Below are 25,274 nucleotides of genomic sequence, written 5' to 3' on the forward strand. Positions count from 1 at the left end.
AAAAGTTATTTTTTAGAAAATACTAATATTTTGGGTATTTCTCATATTCCTCTTTTTTTTAACAATACCATTAACTTGGAAAAACCCAAAGTACCCCTCAAAAGTTTTTTTGCCAAATTTTTGTATCTATTTTAAAATCAATTTTCAACCGTTACACTATTTTTATTTGATAATAAAATATTATAAATAGTATTACAAAAATATTATAAATGACTTACCTTTTTTATTATCATTGCTCATAGATAATTACAATATCATATTGTTTAAGCTTTTAATTCATCTAATTGAGGTTAAAAATCTATTTAAATTATTTATAATATTTTTAAATATATTTTACAGTGTTTTTATTGTGGTGACTTAAATATTGTAATGCGTCAAAAATATTATAACAAATCAGAAAACCATAATAAGTAGAAAAGTTTTTGAGAAACAATTTAGGTATTTTTTTTAATTAAGAGTCCTATTTATATAAAAAAAGGTGTCGATTGAAAAATACTAATATTTTCTCGAAAAATCATCCTTAAATATGATGAATCTCATATTTTGATGATGAAACCACTTGATATATGTTTATGATTTAATCTGCGTTTTGAGTGACTCAGGATGCTTTGATTAGGATGAGACAATTAAAGCAGGAAAATCATGTTGTGCCAGATGAACATGTCAAAAGATTGGACGTCGGGCCGGTGGATCGGTCGACGTATCGACAGAAGGCTTCGGGTCGTGGACTCGGGCATCGGGCCAAAAAGAGCGGGTATTGTGCCAAGGATATCGGAGTTGCGGAGTCAACTGGCCGATTGGACAATAGGGCGCAAGAGAGGACGATGCGCCGGAGAATCGGACGAAACGTCAAGGGACCAATGACATGCCGGACAACTTGGTTAATTGCTTAGGATTAATTGTCTCGATCGAAGTTTTGTTTTACATGTGCAGGATTAACTACGATGGAAGTAAGACATGTAGTAAAAGTTGCGCCGGAATCAAGACAATGATCACGTTGGGAGTTCGAGAGTTCGACGGAAGTTCGGACAGTCATCGGAGGTTCTGTGGGAATAAATCCGAGAAGTCCATGAGCTTGCCAAAGAAGCTCGTCGGAACTCGCCAAGTGGATCGTCGCAAGTCCAGGAGTTTGCTGGAAGTCCGCAGGAGCATCACCGAGGGTTCATCGGATGATCGACGGAAGTTCGCCGGAAGAAGCGATTGACGCACCGGAGCAAGTTGCAGTAAATGTCTTAGGAAATATCGTAGTTAGCACAATGATTAAGTTGGAAATGGGAGGTGATCCCATTAACTTAATCTTGGGGCAATTGGGCCCCTGAAAACCCAAATTTGGCCGAATGGATCAACCCATTCGGACCCTGATTTCTAGCGGGAGGTGCAACCGCCCAAGCCAGGAGGTAGCATCGCCTAGGCTAAGTCTCCGAGCGAGATTGGGCGGTGCAACCGCCCCCAGCCAGAAGGTGGCACCGCCTGGGCTCAGTCTCCGAGCGAGACTGGGCGGTGCAACCTCCCCTGACAGGAGGTGGCACCGCCTGGGCTCAGTCTCCGAGCACTGGCTGAGCGGTGCAACCGCCTCAGTCAGGAGGTTGCACCGCCTGAGCTCGGTCTTCGAGCTCTGGCACGAGGTGCAACCGCCCCTGACAGGAGGTGCAACTGCCCCTGACAGGAGGTGGCACCGCCTAGAGGCTCAGTCTTCGAGCTCTGTCAGGCGGTGCAACTGCTCCAGTCAGGAGGTGCAACCGCCAGATCCCGGAATTCCGGGAATTGACAGTTTTGAGCTCCAAATTTGAACTGGGTTGGGGCCTATAAATACCCCACCCATTCAGCACTGAAAGAGCAAGAACATACATCGAAATCTTGATCTTGTTCTGTGATTTTTAGAGCTCAAAATTGTTGAAAATGCCAAAAGTTCTTCTCCCTCTTTTCTTCCAAGTTCTGAGTTTTAAAGAGAGGAGAGAAAAGTCTGTAAGGGTTGTCTCCTTAGCCCGCCAAAAGGAGTGAAACTGTAAAAGGGTGGTTGGCCTTCGCCTATTGAAGGAAGACCTCTAGTTGACGTCGGTGACCTCGTTGGTGGAGGAAGCCAAAAGTGGAGTAGGTCAAGATTGACCGAACCACTCTAAATCTCAGTTTGCATTTACTTTGAGAATCTTATCTTTATTGCAAACCTCCTCAATAGCTTACTGCCTTCTGTGTTTTTATGAACGTGTTTCAAAGTTCAGTGCTTTCCGAATCGGCGTTTAGACGCAAATCAGTTTTATCGTACGAACATCATATTTCAGTTTGCGCTTACGTTCTGATTTCCATCATAACTACAAACTGCCTTTATATCCTTGCTTTAACTACATCTCGCTTCATCTCAAGTTAAAGTGGTTTACGAATCAACTTTCACACCGAAATCACTTTTATCGTACGAACGTCGTATTTCAGTTTGCGCTTATATTCTGGTTTTCATCATAACTACAAACTGACTTTATAGATTGACTTTAACGTCATCTCGTTTGATCTTAAGTTAAAGTAATCTTAGAATCGGCTTTCACACCGAAATCGTTTTTATCGTTCGAACGTTTAGATTTCCGCTGTACTAATTCACCCCCCCCCCCCCCTCTTAGTACTCTTGATCCTCATAAAATAAATATTTATTTATTTTTTTATAATCCATTTCAATTCCCAGTTTAAATAAATAATAAATATTCGCACAACGCAGCGCCAAAATATCACTGGCCCGCGCGAGAGAGCGTCTTCGACTATGTCCGCCTCGTCGGCGACTCTCGGAGTGCGCAATGCTAACCTGCTCGCCCGTCACCGCAGCTTGTCCGTCGCTGTCTCAAGGTCATCAAGGCCCGGATTCGGGACACCGCTGGCCAGGAGAGGTCCTCTATCCTTCACTTCCTCTCCATCGTTGAGTTCTGTTTACCTGATTTCCGTTCTGCTTTTAGGTAGGGTTTCCGGGCTCTTAGATGGGATTTTTTCGTGCTTGAAGTAAGATTTCACCCAACTCTTCCAAGTATGGGCGCCGATGTGGTGCTCACATCTCGTCATTCGGTCAAATTAGGAGAACTCTTGTTAGATTTAAATCGTAGCGTCGGACATGCGACCGATGCCACAGACGGGAGCATGATCAGATTCCGTGGGTCTAGTTTCTCCTTCTCTTTTTGACTTGCGAGGGACATCGAAGAAACACGTTCCTGCTATCACTGACTTCTGATTCTAACCTGTTATTTGCGTCGTGGGGAACTAGCAAACGTGGAATACAAGGTTAGTGCGACGCTGATGCATGATTGTATCTGCGGATGTCAGGCTGTCGTGCTTGATTTTTCTTCTCAAGGAAGTGGATGGATTTAAAGTTGGGGAAGACTTTTAAGGCTAGATATCAGTCATCATGCTGCATCAGTTCTTGGAGAACAAGTCGCAGAACTTCCAAGGCTCACTGAAGATGCACCCACGTGAGGAGAGGAACTGAAAACCTTCACTTATGGTTGGTATGAAATTCTTATAGCTATAAGATGCGCACATAATATAGAAATGACTGTATGGAATCTCCCGATGCTAGCAAAGTCTATTCCCATATGAAGGAACTGGCCTAAGGTTCAATCTTCTTCATTTCAGTGTGCACACTATTTTTTAGCATTTCTTGGACATCGAAATCCTGTACTCCCATTTCTTTTTGTTATTTCCTTGCCTTGTTTAGACAATGTAACTAATGTGATTCTTCTATAGAGTAGAATATTGTGGGTTACCTCAAGAAAATAGTTTTTAACTTAAATTTGTAAAATTTTATCCAATCAATATATGTATACTTGAATTTGGACTAATGTAGAACCAGTGAGTTTGTAAATGGGTTGCTTCATGGATGAAAATAACATCTTTTGTTTGCCATTTGTGCACTGATTTTTTACACCTGAAGGTCCTTATGATCTATCTAATCTTTGAAAATGTGATGACTATTGTTTACTTCCTATACTTGTTTAATATAAGGCTGTAGCACAACCTGTATCTATAATGCTGAGGCTCCTTCATGAGAGTACATTTTAACTCAAATGGCACATCTTGTTTATCTTTCCCTAAATTATTTTAGTTTCAAATTTGGATCCATTTGGATGCAGTGAGAGGATTGTGCAGGGGCAAGAATATACATGATTCATTTGCCAGTCGTAGTTCTAGTTTTTCACTTCAATCAACGTTCTTACTATTGATCTGCTTTCTTCTGAAAATTGTTGTCTGATCTTAGCTTAAATGTGAGTCCATTGGTTACATGATGAGAACTCTTTAGTTCTATATTATTTGTCCTCGTCCTTTCAGCAGGTCAGTTGCTTAATAATTTGGTATTCTTTTAATACTTGTTATTGCTTTAGGATGAATACATGGGAGAAAATTAGAGAAAGTTGTGTGTGAATTATGTTTAAATCTCATGTAGACATTACATTTTAAAATTTTAGAATTTTCATCATTTTTCTGGAATAAACAAATAGATTGGCGTATTGGATTTGGACCCACATCATGGCATCATGTGATGGTGACTTACAGAAATTTCTGTTGATACAGAACCACATAATGGTGTCGACCTACAACATAGTCTTTGATAGAGCAATAGGTAACACAAAGTGCCCATGAGGGAAGTAATGCATAATTTTTCTAGTGCCCATATGTTTTGAGACCATGCAGCAAGGTCCTCATTTTTACCCTTGTTCAGTTCCTCTTCGGCTCACAACATTACCATGAAACATGCAACCGTCCAGCACAAGTTGGACAGAGTGTAAAATGCTAATCTGTGCATAATCCTACATGTAATTGCAGGTATCATGCTGTCACCACTCACCTGCGCTTAGCTGTAGGTGCATTGCTAGTCTATGATGTAACAAGATGTGCTACACTTGGAAACATTGAGCTGACTTAGGCACAGATCCAAATATAGTTGTGATGCTCATCACAAACAAGTCATAGTTCCATCACCTTGTTTCTTTTCTACTGAAAATGACATGGCTTATTCAGAGAGGGAATCTTTGCATTTCATGGAAACTTCTGCACCAGAAGCAATGAATGTGCATAATGCATTTCAGAGGCTTGGACTCAAATTTACCATATTGTGTGAGCAAGAAGGCAGTTAAGGCATGTGATGATGCATCATCTGCAATCCTAGTAAAGGAGAAAGGATAAAAGTGAAACATGATGTTTCTCCAGTAAAATAAGTTGGCCGCTGCTCAAGTTAGGTGATGGTTAATTGTGATTGCTTAAGTTGTGTTTTTTATGCCTGTGCACTTTTCCATACAACACTAGAATGCCTTTTTTTCTTTTATTTAAACTCTTTATTTTGAATTACCTTAATACCTTTTATTGAAAATCAACATCAAATCCTTTCCCTGACAATTCCAGCTAAAGTCGCTAACTTAGCATGTTGTATATAGTTCATGATAAACTAAGGAACTTACAATACTTTGCAAATTTGCTAAACATATGGTTTCTCATTGTAGCTTCTTGGAAATCATGGATTTGACAACACTAATTAGTGTCATTTGTGAACGCGAATTTGTGCTATACATAACAGTTTCTCTCAGTGTTTCTCTTAAGGACTTTGGTGGGATATGTGAATATTGCAGTTAGAAGTGCTGAACACAGTATTTTGCAGTAGTGATGAAATTGTTGGGGTGGATTTGAGGTTGAATTTGTGCAAAGTGCATATCAACACTAGATCATAAAAACTGAAAATGTTTTCTTATATAGATCTTGAGATATTGTAGAAGTTGGATACTATCGATCATTCCGTAATTATGCATTTTTGCTATTTAAATCTGAAGTTTTTCTTTCAATATGGTGGCAAGGGCTAACAAAGTATTCTGTAAGCAAATAATGATAAATCTTTAGTTGGCTTTCCAACTATGCAGTTGGGTATGAGACCGATTTATGTTTAAGCCACATCATCCTCTCTCATGTGCAAGCAGGATTAGGTTGATGCGTTGATCCAAGTGCAAGTTAAAGCAAACAAATGAGACAGGATCTATTGATTTAAGGCTTACAAAAGCTTAAGCTGTTAGAAGATAGTCCATTTTGTATTTAAAATTTAACATCCATGCTGATTTGCAAGCCAGATTAGGCTTAACATTTAAACCCAAGTGTAAGTTAATGGTGCAAGCTCAACTTAGTAGATGAGGCAGGATGTTCTGATTTATAGACATTACAGTTTTGGAAACATTAGGCCAAGCCTAACATGTAGAACTTGAATTAAATAGGAAAGATATTGTGTTGCATGGCTTGGAGACAGACATACTACCTTCTGCACTAATATCATGATAAACTTTTACTTGATTTAGGTTAAGCTATTAGGAAAGAGATCAATTTTTATGTAAATTTTAACAAATAGGCTGTTATAGAATGCTAAAAATCACAAGCATGAACTTATGGTCCATGGAGTAGCATTGGAATGTTTTGTGCTGTGAAGAACGAATTGCTGATTTGTAAGTCTGTATCATTCATTTTCCACAAAAGTCACTCTATAAAAACAAACTATGAAAAATCAACGAGACTAGTGATCTTTATGCATAAGCTGTCCATAGATTGAATTTAAAATCTGGATTGATTGTTCATTAACTTTCAACTTTTTTGTTGTATTATCAGCTAGAATCTACATGCTGTAAGGATTCTTTTTATCGAAATATGCTTTGTTTCCTGTACAATCACCTGTCTTGTATATGCTGTAGATTATAGCAGTACCATGAGATCAAAATCTCAAAAATGTATAAATTAGGGGCAGAATGGAACCAAGTATCAGATCATCTAGCAAGATTTTTCATTAGAAAATTCTCAATATAGGATACTGTTACAGGTGAATTTGGTATTTGATGTTTCATATTTGTTCCTTTGAAAAATAAATTCTTTTGTTTGATGAGAGTGGGAGTTGAATTCTTGCCCTTTCAAAATGTGGTTCTGATTGAAACATGATGGGGTAGTTTTGCAGGTGCAAAATGTTATCATGTTTATGTTTTCAGAGCTATTTGGCAAAGAGCCCTACCATGGAGCAGCATCTCGCTCACGATAAAGACCTGATGAGCCAAGGAATCGTCATGAAAATATCAACAACCTGTTCATTAGCCATTTCTGGATCCGTTTGGTGATACAGAATTTTCGTTGGCTGGATTCTTCATGTCAAAGTGTGCTTTCTCGTGATATTTGGTTGACATGGATATGGCAAAAATAAGTTTGTTCAGACTCGGTCGTGATAGTTGAGGTTTGGTCATGGTTGATTTGAAGAACAGGCAGGAAAATTACCATCACCGGAAGATAATGACTACGACTATGCCCTTAAGATCAAGACATGCTGAACATCCAGATTTACATTTGGCCTGAGCATGAAACTTGAACGGTGATGAGACTAGTAGCAGCGTTTGAATGGAGTCTGAGCTGGGAGATGCCCACTCTTTGTCAAGGATGGAATGGCACTCCACATTTGTCCTTTCGTAGCAGCTGGAGGAAATTAAATGGTCCTTAGTGGAGACACTCTTTGTCTTCTTCCGGTATCTTTTGTTTCCTCCCTTTCCTACAAGGCTGCTGCCTCTCTTAGGGAAGAGATTTCATCTGCTCCTGCTTCTACGGAGTTCATCTAGTACAGAAGAATGGCAGACAGATAGACTTAAAGTCGATTTCAGGTACCTCAGTTTTTTCCAGAAGTTTGAGTTCAAGCAGAGTTTAATTATTGGATAGGAAAGTGAGATTTTATGTCGTGCAGCAAAATATTATATTGCTTGTTGGGCTCTCACAGGAAACCCAATGAGGTCGCACCACATCAGCACTGCCCACGCGTTAGGGCACCATGCAGGGCCCCACGTGATTTAAGTTGGGATGGTGAGATGGCAGCATCCACCTTGCGTCCGCTGTCCAAGAATGCATCTCACAAATGCAGCTGAAGTGACGGAGACAAGGATGTTTATCTAATCGGGTACCATTTCTTTGGTGTTATCTTCTCACCTCCTGTCACTGTACGTGCTTCATTTGTTTGCTTTTGAATCGTCATGCCTTTGCCCTGCGCCTCAAGCTACATCCCATTATTATTTAGTATAAGCACATGGATGACCTCGTTAGCATAAACAAGTGTTGTTCTACCAGCTTTCATCAATAATCTATCCTTTGCTGACGCCCATGGTGACACCTTTTCCAGCTGAACCTTGATGGTTTGATTAGGCTCAGGGAATCATACAGCTCAGCTTCGAGATGTTCGTTGCCGCCCATGGGAAAAGTCCGAGTACTCCTGACTGTAGCAGTGGATAAGGAAGTGCTTGTGAACAAGCAAACAATTACAATGGGAGAGCAAAAAGGAACTCCACGCAGTGGCTACTGAAACCTGAAAGGTTGATCCTAACACTCGTAGATTGATGGGTCCAAATGTTCAATTATTTCCTTCTTCTCTAATTAATTTTCTATTATTTTTATACATCACCTTTCCCATGGACGATTCCAAAATAAGCATATGTATAACAGGAATTCATTATTGGAGCCAACAACGTGTAGGTAAAAAAGATAAAAAGAGGGAAGAAGCCGGAAAAGGGGAAAAGAAATCAAGAAGAGGACGATCTATGTACGTCAACTACAAAGGAAGGAAGATCCGCCAATCGTACGCCGCACGGCTGCTCTTCTCGATCGGATCGACGGCGGGGGTGACCGTCACCCGGTGGTCCCCAGCCACGACGCCGGCACCAGCCCCCGGCGGAGCACCACCGAATACTCCGGCAGTTCTCCGAGCCCGGCGAACAGCGAGTCCTCCTCGGCCCCCCCGCCTCCCCCCGCGGCCTGCTCCTCCAGTTCCTCGGGCAGCGCGGCCGCGGCCCCGGCGAAGATGACCGACCCGTAGAGCAGCTCGTGGGAGTTATCGACAGAAGGGGAGGCCGAGGGCGTGAAGCAGACGTCGGCAAACCACGGGAAGCCGCCACGCGCGTCGACCGTGAGCGCCGACTCCTCCTCTGCGATCGGATCGGAGAATTTCTCGTCGCGCTCCGCGGAGTCCGGCGTGCCGGATTGGCCCAGCTGCTCCTCGGGTCGTGCCGCGGCGTGCTTGTGGTGGTGGTTCCTGGGGACCGGCCAGGTGTGGTTGTGCTCGAAGGAGTAGGTAACCACGATCACGGCTGGGTCGACGCGGCTCCGCTCCACCTGCTTCCTCGCCGGGCACCCCTTGGAGCTGCTGCACCTGTAGTAACCCCTGCACGTCCCATCAAAATCACCAGATCGGTTTCATCTTCTTCTCCATCTCCCTTGTGCTTCTTTCTACTGTAAAAAAAAAAGAAAATACGTACAAACCTGGGATAAGGTGAACCTTTGATAGGCTTCTGGCCGTACTTCCTCCAGGTCCACGAATCCGGTGGCGGAGCCCCCTCGCCGCCGCCCTTCGCCTCGCTGATCGGCATCGTCACCACCCGCTTCTGCACCGCCCGCCGGCTGTTCATCCACGATCCCAGTTTAATGCCAGTAAATCAAGAACACTAAGAAGGGCACGGAACAAGAATCGAATAGCTGTCGAAGGAGAAGAAGGATCCACCATCTCTTGGGACATGGAGCCGAAGACCGGACGGGCTGCGAGTCGTCGGTCGATCCAGCTGACACCGGCCTCCCATCGTTGGCCTCGGATGCGTCCCCGACCTCGTCCGCCTCGGATGCGCCGGGCTCGTTGCTGCAGCTCCCGGTCATTACGATCCACGAAGAAGCAAAATAATTAAAGCTGTACCAACTATATGCTCCGCAGCTGATCCTCCAAGGCAAGCACTCAATCACTCACTTTGCTCGAACCGGACAAGAGAGCTTTGCACCAACATGGCACAAAAGAGCTTTCTTGGGGAATGGATAGAGGAAGAAGAGAAACGGGGAGAGGTGAAGGGTGTTGGGTGGAGGAGCAGATGGGGACAGGAGGCAGTTCTAGTAGTCATCGCAGGCGCACATCCAAGCTATTAAAAAAGCACATAATGGCCGGGTCGCCTGGGCTAGACTTTGTCTACGAGTTGCTCGCCATGACTGCACGGGGAGAGGAAGAGGATGAAGCGATGTGGGGGCACATAACTCCACCTAAACTACTGAAAGAGGCCCGCCCCCACCATCATGCCAATATATTAGTGGTAGCAGCCCCAGCCATGCCCTTCTATTATTGAACCGATGAGATCCGGAACATGAGGGAGGCGAGCTTCACGATGGCAACTTGCTTTTGCTAATCATCTTCTCTTTTCACAGCTATTTCGTCTTGAGGATAAGTTCCCCATCTGCTATTGGTGAGTCGGGATGCCGTGGGACCCGGTGAATCCATCAACCTCGAGTCACCTTCATCTAGAAAGCCTGGAGTCTGGACCCTGTCTGAGCTCACACAGCTACGCAAATCTTCCTTGTCATTTGCCTTGGTGCATAAGAAACTTGGCCTTTTTTTTCTTTCTTCTTCACGTCAGCGATGGGATTAATTATAAATCAAGCGGCTTATAATAATAATAATAATTATAATTATTATTATTATTATTATTATTATGCCATTAACGTGGCCAGAGCTGTATCTATTTGACAAAAGCGACATGTGGTATTGTCAAGCGGAAAGTCAACGCAACTGCCGGTGCTAAACAGCCACTTAGATTCTATTCAATGAGTGGGAAGAATCAGATCGATGGCTGATGGAAGGCACCGTATGACCTCAATCTCTCTGATCGGTCGTCAAGTCTAATCTAATCGCTTACACTTTTTGAGGTGGTTTCCGCCAATACCTTGGAAAGTAAATCCTACCGAAACATGGCTTTAATCGTACACGCATATCCTAATTCCCACTTCATTGGGCCGACACGAGATGAGGAGCATCCCACACGCGCGATAGCAATCTCTACCAAATGGCCGCCTCGTCGCGTTAAACACGTTTCGTCGTCGTCATGCTTCTACTTTTCCGAGAAGGAAAAGGGCAAATACTGGAGACCCCACAAGTCTATTCTACGTCGATCCAATGTTCTTCTCGTTAATATTTTCCTCCATTGGTCGCTCTCTACCGTTCCGATGTCGACACCCATAGATTGACTTGCTCGAGATTTCTCATGCACGCATGGATTGACTAAAACCCATCGGATGGGTTAGAAAACATGTTGTTACAAGTCATTCAAAGTATGCAACGCCGGAAAATAACTATACACGATTCCAAGTTGCTCAACTTGTGCTACGCATGAAATAAAAGGAACGAATTGTTATTTTAATTTTGTCATTATATCTCGTCTACGCGAGTATTTCTATCCATACATTATAACAGTTAACATTCGATACATATATCGGTCGTTATTTTTCCTTGTTATATTCAAATAATGCGATGGCTACAGAGCAGAGCGTAGGACCGACCTTTCGGAGTCCAAAAAACATCTACTCCGAACTCTACCCGAATAACTTCCTGTTACTTGTTGGCTCACACGTAACCTACTGCGGGGGCCACATGGGATCATAAGGTTTTGGGGAGAGATTCTGAGTAGACGAAACATTATGCGACCTTTATTTTGTAGTACGAGTCACGTGCCAATTGAACCGTTGTGACTTCGAAGAAGAAGCAGTCGCTCGATTCAAACCGCGGGTGGCCTCCGCCTCCCTCCTCGGGTCCTTCATCTCGTCGTCGTTGCCGCAGCTTCCTGTGGAGACTCCACCATGGTCGAGGGTGACGAGGTGGTCTTCCACACCTGGGACTCTCTTTGGTTCTTCGGCAACATGCTTTCGCCTCCCTCTCCCGTTCCCAAGAGCGCAGATATATCTTACCCATGTGTGCAGCAAGAGAAAGACTGTACTCCCGCAGCAGATAGATGCCAAGAATCAGAAGCAGGAACCACCGGAGAAGCAGGGATCAGCGAAGCAGGAGCCTACAACACCACGGAACACAGGAGGAAGCAGGGGAAGAAGAGAAGAAATCAGAGATTTTGCTGCAAGGAGAAGGAGCAGGTCAAGGATTTGGAAGAGCTGGAAGTGTGGTTGCGTGGACTGAGGTCGAATGGCGGAGTGCTTACGGCGAGCCGGAGCTGCGGTCGATTCGCGCACTGTGATGGGAATGTCAGGCTTCGTCGTTGCGGTATGCCTCCTCTTGCTGATGGCCTGACCATGAAGCAGCACCTCAAGTCATGGGCTCATGCGGTTGCCTGCGCTGTTAGATAACTCATCAAGACGCAGTTCCTCCTTTGATCGATTGTAGCAGAATTCTTCTTCTTCTTCTTCGTTGCCTGCTGCTAACTTTCTCATTGTTGTTTGTGGCCTTCGTTGGCTTCGCTGTGCTTTGATAATGGTGCTGCGTCTCTCTATTGACATCTATTGGCTGATAGAAGATTGTGTACATTGGTTCTTTCAGTGAGATGGAGAGACTCCCTCATTCCAATTCGCATTGTTCATATCGAACACAAATGAATCGCTGAAGTGAATCAAATATAACCCAAAAGCATGCCATGTGTTATGTTGCAATTGGGCCGTGCACGGGTCCACATATATATATATATATATATATATATATATATATATATATATATATATATATATATATATATATATATATATATATATATATATATATATATATATATATATATATATATATATATATATATATATATATATATATATATATATATATATATATAATGGAAGAAGGGTTTCCCTGGGAATTCAAACACCACCGACTAGGAGGCCCGCGCGATGCCCTCCGCCCTAAAGCCCTCCACCACCACCAGCGCCGGCGGTGACCATGGCGGCGGCGACGAAAAATCGAAGGACACCCCAGTGGCTGCGAAGACCATCGGTTTCCTGGTTGTCTTTGGCATCGCCGCGAGCATCGCCAAGGCCCTTTTGACGAAGCCGAACCCTCATCCCCAGCGGCCTCGAGGCCCCCGCATGGGCTTCTCCAATGTAGCGCCGTCCTTTCACTCGACTTGTTCTCCTCCGTATTACTGGTCTCACTCCCTTTCTTCTCCTTTTTAGAGAGCGGTGTCCGGCGACGGATGGGGCGATGGGCCCTCCTCGGCTCGGACAGTGGTGATAGCAAAGGGGGACACGCTTTGGGGTCTGTCCAAAACATATGGGGCAAGATCTCTCTTCATTATTCTCGGCGACATGGAAATCTCTATGTGAATTTAATGTTTGAAGTGTCTGGTGTTTTAGGTCACCGTCGATGCGATCAGAGAAGCAAATGGGATCACCGGAAACAAGATCTACGCCGGAAAGAAGCTGATCATCCCCTGACTGACCTCAATCTCTCCGTTTCGGTGACCTCTTTAACCTCCTCTTCTTTTAGCTTCGTAGTGGGTTTTATGCTTGAGTAGAAGCAGCCCATGTTTGTTGTTGTATTGGTGAACTGTACTACTACTACTACTCCAACATGATTCTATGACTGCTTGTGAGAGAAAGAAGTAGCGATCCATAAGACTCGTTGAAGTTGAGAACAAGGAATTAGGTTAGTTAATTAAGCACTTCAGCTGAGAAGTAGACTGGAATCTCTATTGTGGATTAATTGCTTTGGAACTGTTTGATCTGTAGAATCTCAGGGAAATGCTGCAGCAGCATGTTTGGTGTATCTAAGATGTAGTCCATGACTAACATTGTTTTGTTTTATTTTGAGGTAACATCAAACAGATAATGTTTCCCTTGGTTTAGATCTCATCACTTCATCCCTGTGCTACCACATGTCTTTGATCAATGATTGAAATGTATGTCACATTCGAGAATGTTGCAACCTAGTCTCTTGAATCAACAGTTGGTACAGTCAGGTTCTCAGGTTCACTGCTTTGAGTACCAACATCATTACATTTGCAGTTTTATGATTGTTAGATTATGTGATCCTATCTAATTAGGTAAGATATATTATCGATATGATTACATTCTAATTATGATTATCGACTAATAAAAAGAAAATCTAATTATAATATGATTCCTTAGGTGATGACCTTGATGGAAGGGACTCTCCTAATCATCATCTTAGACCCTCTACTCTTGTCTATAAAGGGACATGATCTCAGAAGGACCATATATCAGTTATTGAGAGATATAGATCTGTTCTCATCTCTTCTTGTCCCTAATCCATCGCTCATAACGATTCTGTGAAGAACAGGAAAAGAGGAGAAGACGAGTTTAGTTTTACTTGCAGATCGACATTACTGTCGCTTTCGGATCTGACAACGATGCACCTATAGATCAGATAGATGTTTTTTTAATGACATCGAAAGGTAGGCAACGTAAATTTGATCTATGGTTATTTGATTTTAGTTTCTGGTATTAAAGTTTTTCGTATAATAGCATAATCATAATTTTTATGCTTATAATTGATATCAGAGTCATGTTTTTAAAATCAAATATGTTATATTTGTTTATTACCACCCTTTGCTTGCAAAAAGGTGTTTTTTAGTTTTTATATATAATGCATGAACGATCCGTTTGTATTGTCGATCTGTTTTTTATCTAGTTCGTCCTATCGCTTGTTTACGGGCGATGTGAGGTTTCTCGTATTTGATCGATGGACCACTATCGATAGCTTGATGTCGATGATAGTATTGTTGGGGGTGGTGGCTTCTGGTGATCGTCAACCCAATCATGGGGAGCGGTTGTGTACAGGTGCTACTGTACACAGCGAAAGAGTCGTGAGGTATGGTAGTCGACGATGGTCGTATGCACGGATGCTTATGTGCAATAGTCTTACGATGGTTGGCTTGCCTTAGTCGTAGGCGGCTATAGTAGTGTCGTTGCCTACGTGACATTTGCTAGTTGCAACCCGTGTCAACATGACGTTGATGGTCGCGATTCCCAATGGTGATGGTGCGGGCGCATATTGTGCTGCGGTGGAAGCTGTCGCAGATGCTTGGGCATTGTGGAAAGGGGTCGTGGTGGAAAAGGGAATGGTGGCGGCGGCTGGTGAGCTGTGTCACCAGCCAGCTGTGGGTGCCAATGCTGGCAGCAACTATACTCCATGTCATGAGCTAGCTAGTGTAAACTTCATAGTGTTTGGGTTTATTAGAACCTGTGATGACCACTTAGCGGGGAGCTTTATGACTCCGCACATTTGGTATTCTGCAACGTAAATTATGTGAACCGTTTCAATCAATATTTTTCAGGTCACATTTTATTGCAAATGAATGAATGATTGGCCAAAATTTGCTTAAGAATCTGCAATGAAGATGCTGCCTTTTGTTTGCCGGGTGTTGTTCCTTGTCCTGTGTTCTTTCTTTTCTTTTCCTTTACAGTTTGCCACTAATTGATGCCCTTTGTTTCCCGCATGTTGCAAAACCTTCTTGCAGCTGCATTCTTTAGATTTGGAGTGCACGTAACACTATTGTCATCAATATTAGCTGATTATAAACCTTGTCTAATGCTGTTGCTTAAACGCTCATTTCGTCTATTGCTTGTCTGCCCATTTCTGCCCTTCAATCACACGGCAAGTAGGTGAGACAGGTACGCTAAAGTACGGTGTTTTTCTTCCTGAACAAGGTTTGGTGTTCTGCAATCATCTGAAAGATTACTCGGTGGATTAGATAATGGCAATTCCGCATTAAGATGTGAATATGTCATTGTGTTGGATTGGAATTCGTTTGTTTCTGCATTAAGTTTGCTTCATAAATCAGCTTAACCCAATTAGGCCAAATAAGTAATCATTTTCTGCGTTGAGCCAATACCTTCGTGGTTATTCGTATCAACAAGAAAGATGAAAGTGAGCGGTTTGATACACCAGGCTTCATATTTTATTGCAGGGTTTGTTGCTTTAAGTTCTCAATGTAACTAACAAAAATAGAAGTTTACTATTCACAATCCCCTCTTTACTATTGATGATAATCCTCTTCTTGTTGATTTTTTTTTTAAAAATAATAAAAAATATTATTTTATTATTTATAGTTTTAGTATTAGCGATTTTATGTTTTTTTTCACAATCCCTTATTTCATCTTCGTTGTCGATGTTATCATCATCAACCTTGCTCGTCACCATGTCCCTTTGATGCTCATCACAAATATAGTCGAAGGTAATGTGCTCGTCGGCTCTTTGCTTCTTGTTGATGTTTTGCTTGTTGTTGAAGTTGCTTGATCCAAAAATAAGACGAGAATGATTTCAAAGGGAAAGTTTAAAAATTTAAAAATGAGTTGTAAATATTAAGAAATAATTGCAAATAGTAATTTTCTAAAAATAATATGATCTAATTTTAATGGTGTGGCCTTGTCCTTCCTGGTCAGTGAGCTGTGAGAGATGCGTAGGTAATGTTTGATCCAAGTCCGATTGGAGTTCTATCTATCCACCATCTGGTACTAATTGGGCTTCAAACGTGTCGGTGAGATTTAAGTAGGTTGCTTTACTCATGACCTAATTCGTCCGGTGTTTGCGAACACAAGAAAGCGTACTGTGCGAGACCGTCCCAACCCCTCATCCTTGCCGAGCGATTGCGTGCCGTTGCACGCCACGACCTCGTTGTTCCCTCAACTAAATCTCCCAGCGACTTCACCAACAACACGTTGGGGGTATGCAATCCGCCTTGCTTTGTTCCTCCCGTTTCTGACCGTGGTCTCTATCTAATTCGCTGGTGCCAAGCGCGGTACGCTTCTCTGTGATTCGTGCTACTTTTGATTGTTTTTTTCTTGGGGTATCGACTAAAGGGGTTCAGCTTGTTGACCTCGTACGAGGAGGAAGAGGAGCAGCAGCAGCCCTAACACTTGCTCGCTGCTGAGATCTCTTCCCCTCTCTCTCCTCTCTCTCGTTTTGGAGGCGCGATCGGAAGCCGACGTAGTTATCACCGCCGCCGGTGGTCTGTACCTTCCGATCACCTTCACTTTCAGTAGTAATTTGACAGTCTGATCGGATCAGTCTGCATGCGATTTTGAAACTCGAAGCAATCCCACCTCCATCGTCCTTTCCACAAGAAATCCCATATCACTATATACGGTCTTTATTAGTTATCTTCATGGTAGCCAACGTCATCTGCTACCGTGTTAAAAGTTGATTGTTTTCGGCTGTTTCTATGTCTTTTCCATGTATAGTTTGTTCTTATCTGTTAATTAGTTCGTGCTCTCTCTCTCTCTCTCTGTTCTTATGTTCCAAATTTACTATCTTTTCTTTCATTTTAAAATGCTATAATTTGTAGACGCAAAAAATATGTCCATTAACTTGGAGATCTGCTCACTATCGCGTTGTCTATCCATTAGCAGTTTCCATATTTATCTTTTGGTAACAAATACAGCTGATGCCGTGGATGCCCACATCAGTTTGTTACTGTTGCTGAAGTATAATTGTATTGTAACTGTTCCTTGAAGTAGTTATATATTTCAATATGCTACAATTGTCTGAATATTATTTAAAAATCATATCCTATATAAGCAAATATATTAGATAAATATATATTCGTTTGGTATCTTTGTTCATATTTTTTTCCGTGTAGTTCTTCAGATATGATTTGCCAACTTTTAGTCCAGAAAATACATTTGTTGCCGAAGCCTGAGGTTAAGGATCAGCCTCGGCGTCCTAATTTCTGGTTGTGCACTCTTATGTGCTGTAATTAGCTACATATGAAACTTTCATTTTGTTAGAATATCAGCCTTACATTTTAAAGTCAAGTTTTGTTGATGTGCAGTGTTATCTTTAGAGCATGGTGCAATATTTTCTGTCCATCTTGGTGAAATGCTGGATTATGTTCTGAATGTGCATCTACATGTTTAGTTCTTCTACATGCCGGATTCAGTTATTTTTCAGATTTTCTTTTTAACTCTATCTTCTTCCCTGTTGTCTAGGTTCAGCTCAAGATGGCTTGTACTTGAATTTGATTGGGAGGTCCCTTTCCCAGTGCAAGAGGAGTCACATTCGTCTTCTCCGTTGTACCATTGGTTCAATGGCAAACATGTGGTTTTACCTCTTGCTATTAGTTTCCATCCAGAACATTGGAGGAACTCAATCAGATTCAACATATTTAATTGGGCTTGGGAGCTATGACATAACAGGACCTGCAGCTGATGTCAATATGATGGGATATGCTAATGCTGAACAGATTGCTTCTGGTGTCCATTTCAGACTGAAGGCCCGGGCATTTATTGTTGCAGAGCCAGGAGGGAATCGTGTAGTTTTTGTGAATCTTGATGCATGCATGGCATCTCAGCTTGTGACGATCAAAGTCCTTGAGAGACTAAAGTCAAGGTATTCTAGGCTAAATTATCTAAAAAAAGTAGCTACGTTAAGTTCTAATCTCTATGGTGCTCTTTTACTTGGTATTTCTTTTACTTTGTAAAAAAAATATCTTTTTGTTAATGCTGTTTTAAGATTTGGTTTTTCACATTGTTCTCCAAGTTATTTTGCTTTTTTTTCTTTTAGTTTTTTGGTTGTTGATCTCTAGTTATAGCACCATTTCAGGATGTATTGATTGTACTGATGTCATTTAGGCTACCCATGAACTGGTGCAAGTTGATAAGAACTATTGGAGTTCTATGATGGTAAGAGTCTAAGACAGAGTAATTCTTCGTGCTTTATTGGGATATGGAAGTTGCTGCTTTTTTGTTATACCTCAAGTTAGATTTAATTAAATCATCCTAGAGATTCTAGATTATGGTGACAATAGTGTCTACCTATGATTTACAGACACAGGAAATTCAGTGTAAAATTCATGTTGGATTTCTTTTTGGACCAACTTTGTATACTGATACATGAAGAATGTTTTACTGAATATCATCTAAATTTCTTCCTAGCATTCAAATTGAATCTTTTGCTAGGTTTATAGTGCAATGGAGGTGTAATTACTTTCTTGGATATTATATGTGATGATTATTATGCTTAAATCTTTTCATGAATCAAAATGTCTCAAGATTTTAATTTCCATATATTTCTAGTCTAATAATGCATCATGGTGTTTCATTTTTGGCAGGTATGGGGACATGTACAATGACAAAAATGTAGCCATCAGTGGGATTCACACTCATGCTGGTCCTGGGGGTTACCTCCAATATGTTGTGTATATTGTAACATCTCTTGGATTTGTAAGGCAATCATTTGATGTCATTGTCGATGGCATCGAGAAAAGCATCATAGAAGCCCATGAAAATCTCCGTCCAGGAAATATCTTTGTCAACAATGGTAGTGGAAGTCTCTCATGTTTTATGATGGGTGTTTAATTTTAATTTTATTAAGTGTATCAGTGTAGATTAATCTTAGAAATTGCCAATTTAGGAGTATTAATTTCTTTGGTTTATTTGTTTACCATTACAGTTTGTTGAATGATGAAAAATTAGAGCATGCATGCTATTTCAAATTAGCCATGAGAAACATGTAAAGGGATCTGTATGTCTATTTATAATGCAGTTAGTTCTATGATTTTCAGGAGAACTCTTGGATGCTAGCATAAATCGCAGTCCTAGTGCCTACCTTAATAATCCTGATGCAGAGCGAAGCAAATTCAAGTATGATGTTGACAAAGAAATGACTTTATTGAAGTTTGTAGATGATGAATGGGGTCCCATTGGGAGTTTTAACTGGTTTGCGACTCATGGTACTTCAATGAGTCGTACAAACTCCTTGATAAGTGGCGACAACAAAGGAGCTGCTGCACGTTTTATGGAGGACTGGGCAGAGCAAACGGGTTATGCTAAAGGAAGTGACATTGTCACTAGCGTTAGACATAGTTCACTTCATCGAAGGGTTTCAATGATAATTCCTCAACCACATGAGAACTGTATGTTTTTTATATTCTTTTCATTCTTATAGTCAAAGTATGTAAATTACTTGTTAATATGGTATAGGTACTTTCACAGTATTTTGACTTTGTTAAGTCATCTTTTGCAGTTCATAAGTTAAGGCAGCTGGCATCCTCTTTCCTGGCATCAGGTGGAAGGCATTTAGCAAGCTCTGAAAGTGTGTCACAACGTGTCCGAAATGGGCAAGATGGCAAACCAAAATTTGTATCTGCCTTTTGTCAATCAAACTGTGGAGATGTGAGTCCAAATGTGCTCGGGACTTTCTGCATAGATACTGGACTTCCTTGTGATTTCAATCACAGTACCTGCAACGGGAAGAATGAACTTTGCTATGGACGAGGCCCAGGGTATCACTAATTTGCTTTCCGAGTCATTTATGTTAACTTAATTTCAATCAAGTGTTAATCCCTTGGATCTACTTCATTTGTCAGATACCCAGATGAATTTGAAAGCACCAGGATCATTGGTGATAGGCAATTCACGAAGGCTGTTGAACTCTTCGATAAGGCTTCTGAGCAGGTAAAAGGAAAAGTTGACTATCGTCAGACCTACATAGATTTCTCAAAGCTTGAGGTCACACTTCTTTCAAGTGATGGAGGCCAGGAAGTTGTTAAAACATGTCCGGCAGCCATGGGATTTGCTTTTGCTGCAGGAACCACAGATGGTCCTGGAGCGTTTGATTTTAAGCAAGGGGATGACAAGGTTGGTTATAAGGAGTTGGTCATTATTATTTCTCCTCTCTCTCTCGCTCTGTGCGGTAAAACATTGATTACAGAATCTTAATGATGGTTCAGGGTAATCCTTTCTGGAAACTGGTGAGAAATTTGTTGAAAACACCTAGCAAGGAGCAAGTTGCTTGTCAACAGCCAAAGCCGATCTTACTTGACACTGGTGATATGGATCTACCATATGATTGGGCGGTGAGCTTCATATCTACTGAATACAGTAGTCTGTCAATAGACCTAGATCATCATTTATTGAGAAGGAAGATTTAACCTAGATACGATTACCTTCATGTTTCTCTGTGCCTGGACGGCATCCACAACAAAATAAGGCAAAGGATAACATAGTAAGCTGCTATTATCTCAGTGAGGATAGTGAGTTGTAAATTCTAAAAAATCGAATACTTTGTCAATAGGGCAATAGTTGTCAATTGGAAGATTGATTTTCATGAGAATTTTAAGGTAGTTTTGTATCTTTCTCCTCTTCCGATATTTGTTTAGTAACTATTTAATTTTGGATGAAAGATTTTGAGTTGAGATATGTAGATTGGTGCTACTGATATATCAAAAGGACCAAGTATGGACTAACTAAATGCACATTTGTTTTAATCAATAAATTGTCTGTGTCTACTGCATTTTTTTGTGGGATGGTGGCACATTGCACCAATAGTAATCATGCAATAGAGCATTTTGGAATAACTGATACATTACAGTGGCTCTATCTCTTCTTGTTCTCTTTCATTATTGATCATCACTGATTTTCTTTTCCCCTCCAGCCTGCGATACTTCCAGTGCAGATAATCCGAATAGGACAGGTGGTCATCCTCTGTGTACCTGGAGGTAGATGCTTAGTTTGCTTTTTTGGCACATTAAAAGGATTTCAAAATTTTATCATCAGCATCTCGGATTGTGTGTATGTGAATAAATTCTCCGTCTATAATTTCTTTTGGCAGTAATGAATCATTTGAAGAACTGTTTCTCTCTTTCATTATTGCTTATATATTTCACATTTTCTTCTTCATAAATGTCAATTATTTTTTATCCTTAAAATCATCATGTATCAGGTGGATTTTAGAGTAGTTATGAATGTTCTGTTATTTCGCATTGCAGAGTTTTCTACAATGGCTGGGAGGCGCCTGCGAGATGCTGTTAGAACAGTACTTACCAGTGATGGCAATGGCGAATTTGATAGTAATGTTCACATTGTTATTGCTGGTCTATCAAACACATACTCTCAATATGTGACAACATATGATGAGTACCTGATCCAAAGATATGAGGTAAAACTTAGTTATGAATCATGAGAGTGTTCAGTGTATCATCCATTTTCATACATGTCGCTTTCTGCCTTTATAAGCATAGGCTGCTATCTAGTTTTAAATTATTTATTTGTCAAAATTTCCTTACGCTTGATTTGTCTTGTTTTTCTTTAGGGTGCATCGACTTTGTACGGTCCCCACACACTCAATGGTTACATTCAGGAGTTCAAAAAGCTAGCGTCCGCTCTCCTGGATGGCAAAATCATCGAATCTGACTTGCAACCTCCTGATCTCTTGGATAAACAGATCAGCTTTCTCCCTCCCGTCGTCATGGACACAACTCCATATGGTGTCAAGTTTGGGGATGTGGGCACCGATGTTCCTGAAAACTCCACGTTCAGGCCAGGTGACATGGTCACTGCAACATTCTGGTCTGCTTGCCCCAGGAATGACCTCCTGACCGAGGGCACATTTTCGCTGGTGGAGATCTTGGACGGCAGCAGTACTTGGGTTCCTGCATACGACGACGACGATTTCAGCTTGCGGTTCAAGTGGTCTAGACCTTCAAGGTTCAGTGCCCATAGCCATGCGACGATAGAATGGAGGATCCCGGAAACAGTTGCTGCAGGTGTCTACCGACTAAGGCATTTCGGCACATCAAAGAGTTTGTTTGGGAAAATTCGTCATTTCACTGGCACATCCCGTGCCTTTGTCGTGCTGTAGTCTCATCGCCGGCTTCCACGTTGGACATCAGTATTGCAGGAACTCAAATCACTTGCAGCCATTGAAGTTAACACATACTATTTGCTACTCTTGTTTATAAAATCACATCGGTGGCCTTCCGCATCTGATCATATGAATTCAACTATCAGAGTGATGAGTGCATTACATGCATTATGTGTAGTCGAAAGATGAGAGCTGTGATGCTTGTGTTGCATTTGGATGATATTATAGTGCTTGTAAAATATAATATTTTTAAACATCTAAATTAGAAAGATATTAAAACTTTTAATGATTTTCTTGAAATATTTTTTTAAGTTTTTTTTTTTAATTTTGGATGATGCTCTCATTTTCAGTTTTTTTTCATTTGCTATCCTCATTTTTTCTTTCAATATCCTACATATCTCTCGCTTCAATCCCATTATTTCTTCGCCTTCTTCCCTTTCACTTTGCTTTCATCAAATAGAAAAATTAAATACGAGAGATGAATGTTTTCTGAAAAATCATTCTAAAACTTGTAAATATTATTTTTTTTTCTAAAGCGAAATTTTACCCGTTCACAACAAACTACTTACGATGGACACAAGAAAACATGGTTTCTTAAAGAGATCATTGTTGCATCCAAAAGGCCTAAAAAGATGCCCACATAAAACAATCATCCGAAAGCAATAACGAGCCTACAGTTCATTAGCGGTTGAAGAGTTCATCACCATGCGCGTACGACGAACTGTGTGCAGACGAAGCAATTCAATAGATCATGTACACCACAGTACCTTTGACTCCGTTAGAAGAGGAAGATCACCATGACCAATGCCATGCAAGTAATGGTAAAAGCAATTCAATGGTCTATAGTTATGCACTATACTCTTTTCGCTTTTTCTCCTCTTCGCAAAAAGGGTCACCCTTTCTTTTTATAGCACCAAAGCCATGCAAGTCAATGTAAGGAACCATTGCCGTGAAATCAAGCAGTCAATCACGAAACTACTATGTTTTTGTTGGAACTCGAATCCTATGCTGGAAGATCTTGGCGAACGCTTTGTTCCAGAAGACATCAAACCTGATGAACTAACATTATCTACATGCTCAAACAAAGCTGCTGTGACCACCTGACCTGGGAATCCTCACAGGGTTCTAATACTGTCTTACCTGCTGAAGGCTCACAAGAAGCAGGTCTTGAACCGAGCACTTCCAAAAGGAGGAGCATTGGATTCGCTGCTACCACTGTCCGCGAAATCACAGTATGAATACCCTCTCTCTGTCTCTACTTCTCGTCCCTGAAAGAGGAGGGAGAGAGAGAGAGAGAGAGTCGACACAAAAGGAACCGAGACTAAATTGCGATGAGACGATGTTGCATGCTGATCTAATTACAAGAAAGCAGAAAGAGCTCTGCCTAACGACAACACTATCCAATCATCTTCTTCTTTCCTTAAATTTCCTTCGTTCATGCGTTTTGGTCTCCGCATGGACGACGGTCAAGTGGTGCTACTGTTGCTGCTGCTGCTGCTGCTTGATTCCAGCGATCTCCCGTTGCCGGAATCGCTCCTCGACCGCGTCAGCGGCGAGTCGGTCCCTGCAAACCGAGTTGACACGGCCGTCCTTGATTGAGATGGAAGATATAGACGTACTGTAGCACGGACTCGGAAGCTATCGTACGTACCTCTGTTGAATGAGCGCTTGCAGTGAGCGATGGCGCTCTGGATCCCGTCCTGCTGCTCCATGAGGAAGTCATCCTGCCTCCCGGCAGCCGAAGCCGACCGGCTCTTCCTCAATCGTCTGCTAACAACCTTATGCCCCGCCAGTGTATACCCGTCTTGCGACTTAAGTGGCCCGTTAAAGCTGCTCGCAATTGACTCTGCCACTCTCTGCCGGTCTTCTCCGCCCGCCTCTGCGCCCTTCCCGACAGGCCGCAGCGACTCGGAGAACCGGCGCTTCGAGATCCTGGTGTAAAGCGGCTTAAGCTTGTCAAGACACCTTTGGAGCACGTCCCAGGGGAGCTTTTTCTCGTCCGACGCAGGTAAAGCGCCGTCGATGCGAATCTGGGCCGAGCTGCGGCTGCTGGAGCTTCTTGAGATGTTTTCTCTGGCGAAGAGCGACACCGGCGGCGCCTCCTCCGCTTTGGCTTTGACGTGGATGTCGTTGTGATGCTTTTGCTTCGGCGAGGTGGAGGTAGTAACGGGGGAGGCGGCGGGGTTGAGCTCCGGCGAGGCCGACTTCGATCTCCTGTGAAAGCCCAGCTTAAAGGCGCGAACTCTGGCGGCGGATTTGAGGAGGAAAGCGGGAACCTGTGACTTGGTCGACTTGGGCAGCGCGGAGGCGGAGAAGACCCCCAGGGAAGACGGCTCGAGCGGGAGGAGGCGACCCTTTAAGAAGAGGCCGTCGGAGGGGTAGAGCGACAGGACCGGGTCGCAGAGGTGACTGCCACCGTCGTCGTCCTCCGAATCCGCGTCGATGGAGGACTGCCGGTTCTCCCGATGGAGGTCCGCGTCTTCCCGCAGTGGCAGGGCGAGGTCGAGGTCGAAGAAGGGTCCGTCGTCGTTGTCCGGGCAAAGGTCCGCGGTGGCGGCAGGCCTAGTAGCCGAGGAGGGCGCGCCGCCACCGTGTTTACCACCATGTGCGAGCAGCCTGAAGAGCTCCATGGCGTGCTTTAAGGTGGGACCGCCAGACGAGGAGCGGGAGGCAACTTCAAAGAGCGCCCTCGCTCCACAGCAGCGGCGGCAGTGGCACCATAGATTCGAATCAACGATGAGGACGAAACGATCGGAACCTTTTCTCGGCTTCCGCCAGTAGCCTGCGCCACCTAAAAGACTCCTCGGACTACAGTAAAGAAGGTAACTAAGCTGTATCATACTTTTCCTCCAGTGAGTGAGTGGTCGATCGTGAGGACAGGGAGAGGCGGCCACCCCCGAAAGTCCAC

The 25,274-nt window shown here is 42.5% G+C and overlaps 4 protein-coding genes and 1 long non-coding RNA gene across 10 annotated transcripts; 3 read left to right on the top strand and 2 right to left on the bottom strand.

The window, feature by feature from the left end:
• Positions 1-7,774: 7,774 nt before the first annotated feature.
• Positions 7,775-10,392, top strand: LOC135609709 (uncharacterized). Its single transcript, XR_010485848.1, has 2 exons — positions 7,775-8,336; positions 8,467-10,392. It is a non-coding gene; the product is annotated as an uncharacterized LOC135609709 (long non-coding RNA).
• On the bottom strand, positions 8,457-9,666 carry LOC135609708 (probable WRKY transcription factor 65). Its single transcript, XM_065103246.1, has 3 exons — positions 9,518-9,666; positions 9,280-9,417; positions 8,457-9,181 (listed from the first exon to the last, which is right to left on the bottom strand). The coding sequence occupies exons 1-3, from the start codon at positions 9,664-9,666 to the stop codon at positions 8,650-8,652; spliced, it is 819 nt and encodes a 272-aa protein (XP_064959318.1). The 3' UTR covers positions 8,457-8,649.
• A 2,241-nt stretch (positions 10,393-12,633) lies between the features above and the next one.
• On the top strand, positions 12,634-13,636 carry LOC135582552 (uncharacterized). Of its 2 annotated transcripts, none has more exons than XM_065102039.1 (3): positions 12,634-12,864; positions 12,937-13,038; positions 13,117-13,636. In XM_065102039.1, the coding sequence occupies exons 1-3, from the start codon at positions 12,655-12,657 to the stop codon at positions 13,195-13,197; spliced, it is 393 nt and encodes a 130-aa protein (XP_064958111.1). In that variant the 5' UTR covers positions 12,634-12,654; the 3' UTR covers positions 13,198-13,636. The 2 variants fall into 2 exon arrangements, with proteins under 2 accessions (XP_064958111.1, XP_064958110.1); XM_065102038.1 differs by having other exon boundaries at positions 12,937-13,018; positions 13,117-13,615.
• A 2,663-nt stretch (positions 13,637-16,299) lies between these two features.
• On the top strand, positions 16,300-22,652 carry LOC135582556 (neutral ceramidase-like). 5 transcript variants are annotated; one of them, XM_065103251.1, is made up of 10 exons: positions 16,300-16,449; positions 17,713-18,112; positions 18,834-19,042; positions 19,287-19,637; positions 19,748-20,006; positions 20,091-20,361; positions 20,454-20,579; positions 21,158-21,221; positions 21,492-21,661; positions 21,815-22,486. In XM_065103251.1, the coding sequence occupies exons 2-10, from the start codon at positions 17,811-17,813 to the stop codon at positions 22,361-22,363; spliced, it is 2,301 nt and encodes a 766-aa protein (XP_064959323.1). In that variant the 5' UTR covers positions 16,300-16,449; positions 17,713-17,810; the 3' UTR covers positions 22,364-22,486. The 5 variants fall into 5 exon arrangements, with proteins under 5 accessions (XP_064959323.1, XP_064959321.1, XP_064959322.1 ...); XM_065103249.1 differs by having other exon boundaries at positions 16,307-16,523; positions 21,815-22,652; XM_065103250.1 differs by lacking the exon at positions 16,300-16,449 and adding an exon at positions 16,582-16,733.
• A 1,045-nt stretch (positions 22,653-23,697) lies between these two features.
• Positions 23,698-25,257, bottom strand: LOC103981610 (probable membrane-associated kinase regulator 2). Its single transcript, XM_009398357.3, has 2 exons — positions 24,018-25,257; positions 23,698-23,930 (listed from the first exon to the last, which is right to left on the bottom strand). Exons 1-2 carry the CDS (start codon positions 25,204-25,206, stop codon positions 23,833-23,835), a joined length of 1,287 nt encoding a protein of 428 aa, XP_009396632.3. The 5' UTR covers positions 25,207-25,257; the 3' UTR covers positions 23,698-23,832.
• Positions 25,258-25,274: the final 17 nt, after the last annotated feature.

The sequence above is a fragment of the Musa acuminata genome, chromosome BXJ2-4, assembly GCF_036884655.1.
Source record: "Musa acuminata AAA Group cultivar baxijiao chromosome BXJ2-4, Cavendish_Baxijiao_AAA, whole genome shotgun sequence".
NCBI classification, from domain to species: Eukaryota; Viridiplantae; Streptophyta; class Magnoliopsida; order Zingiberales; family Musaceae; genus Musa; species Musa acuminata.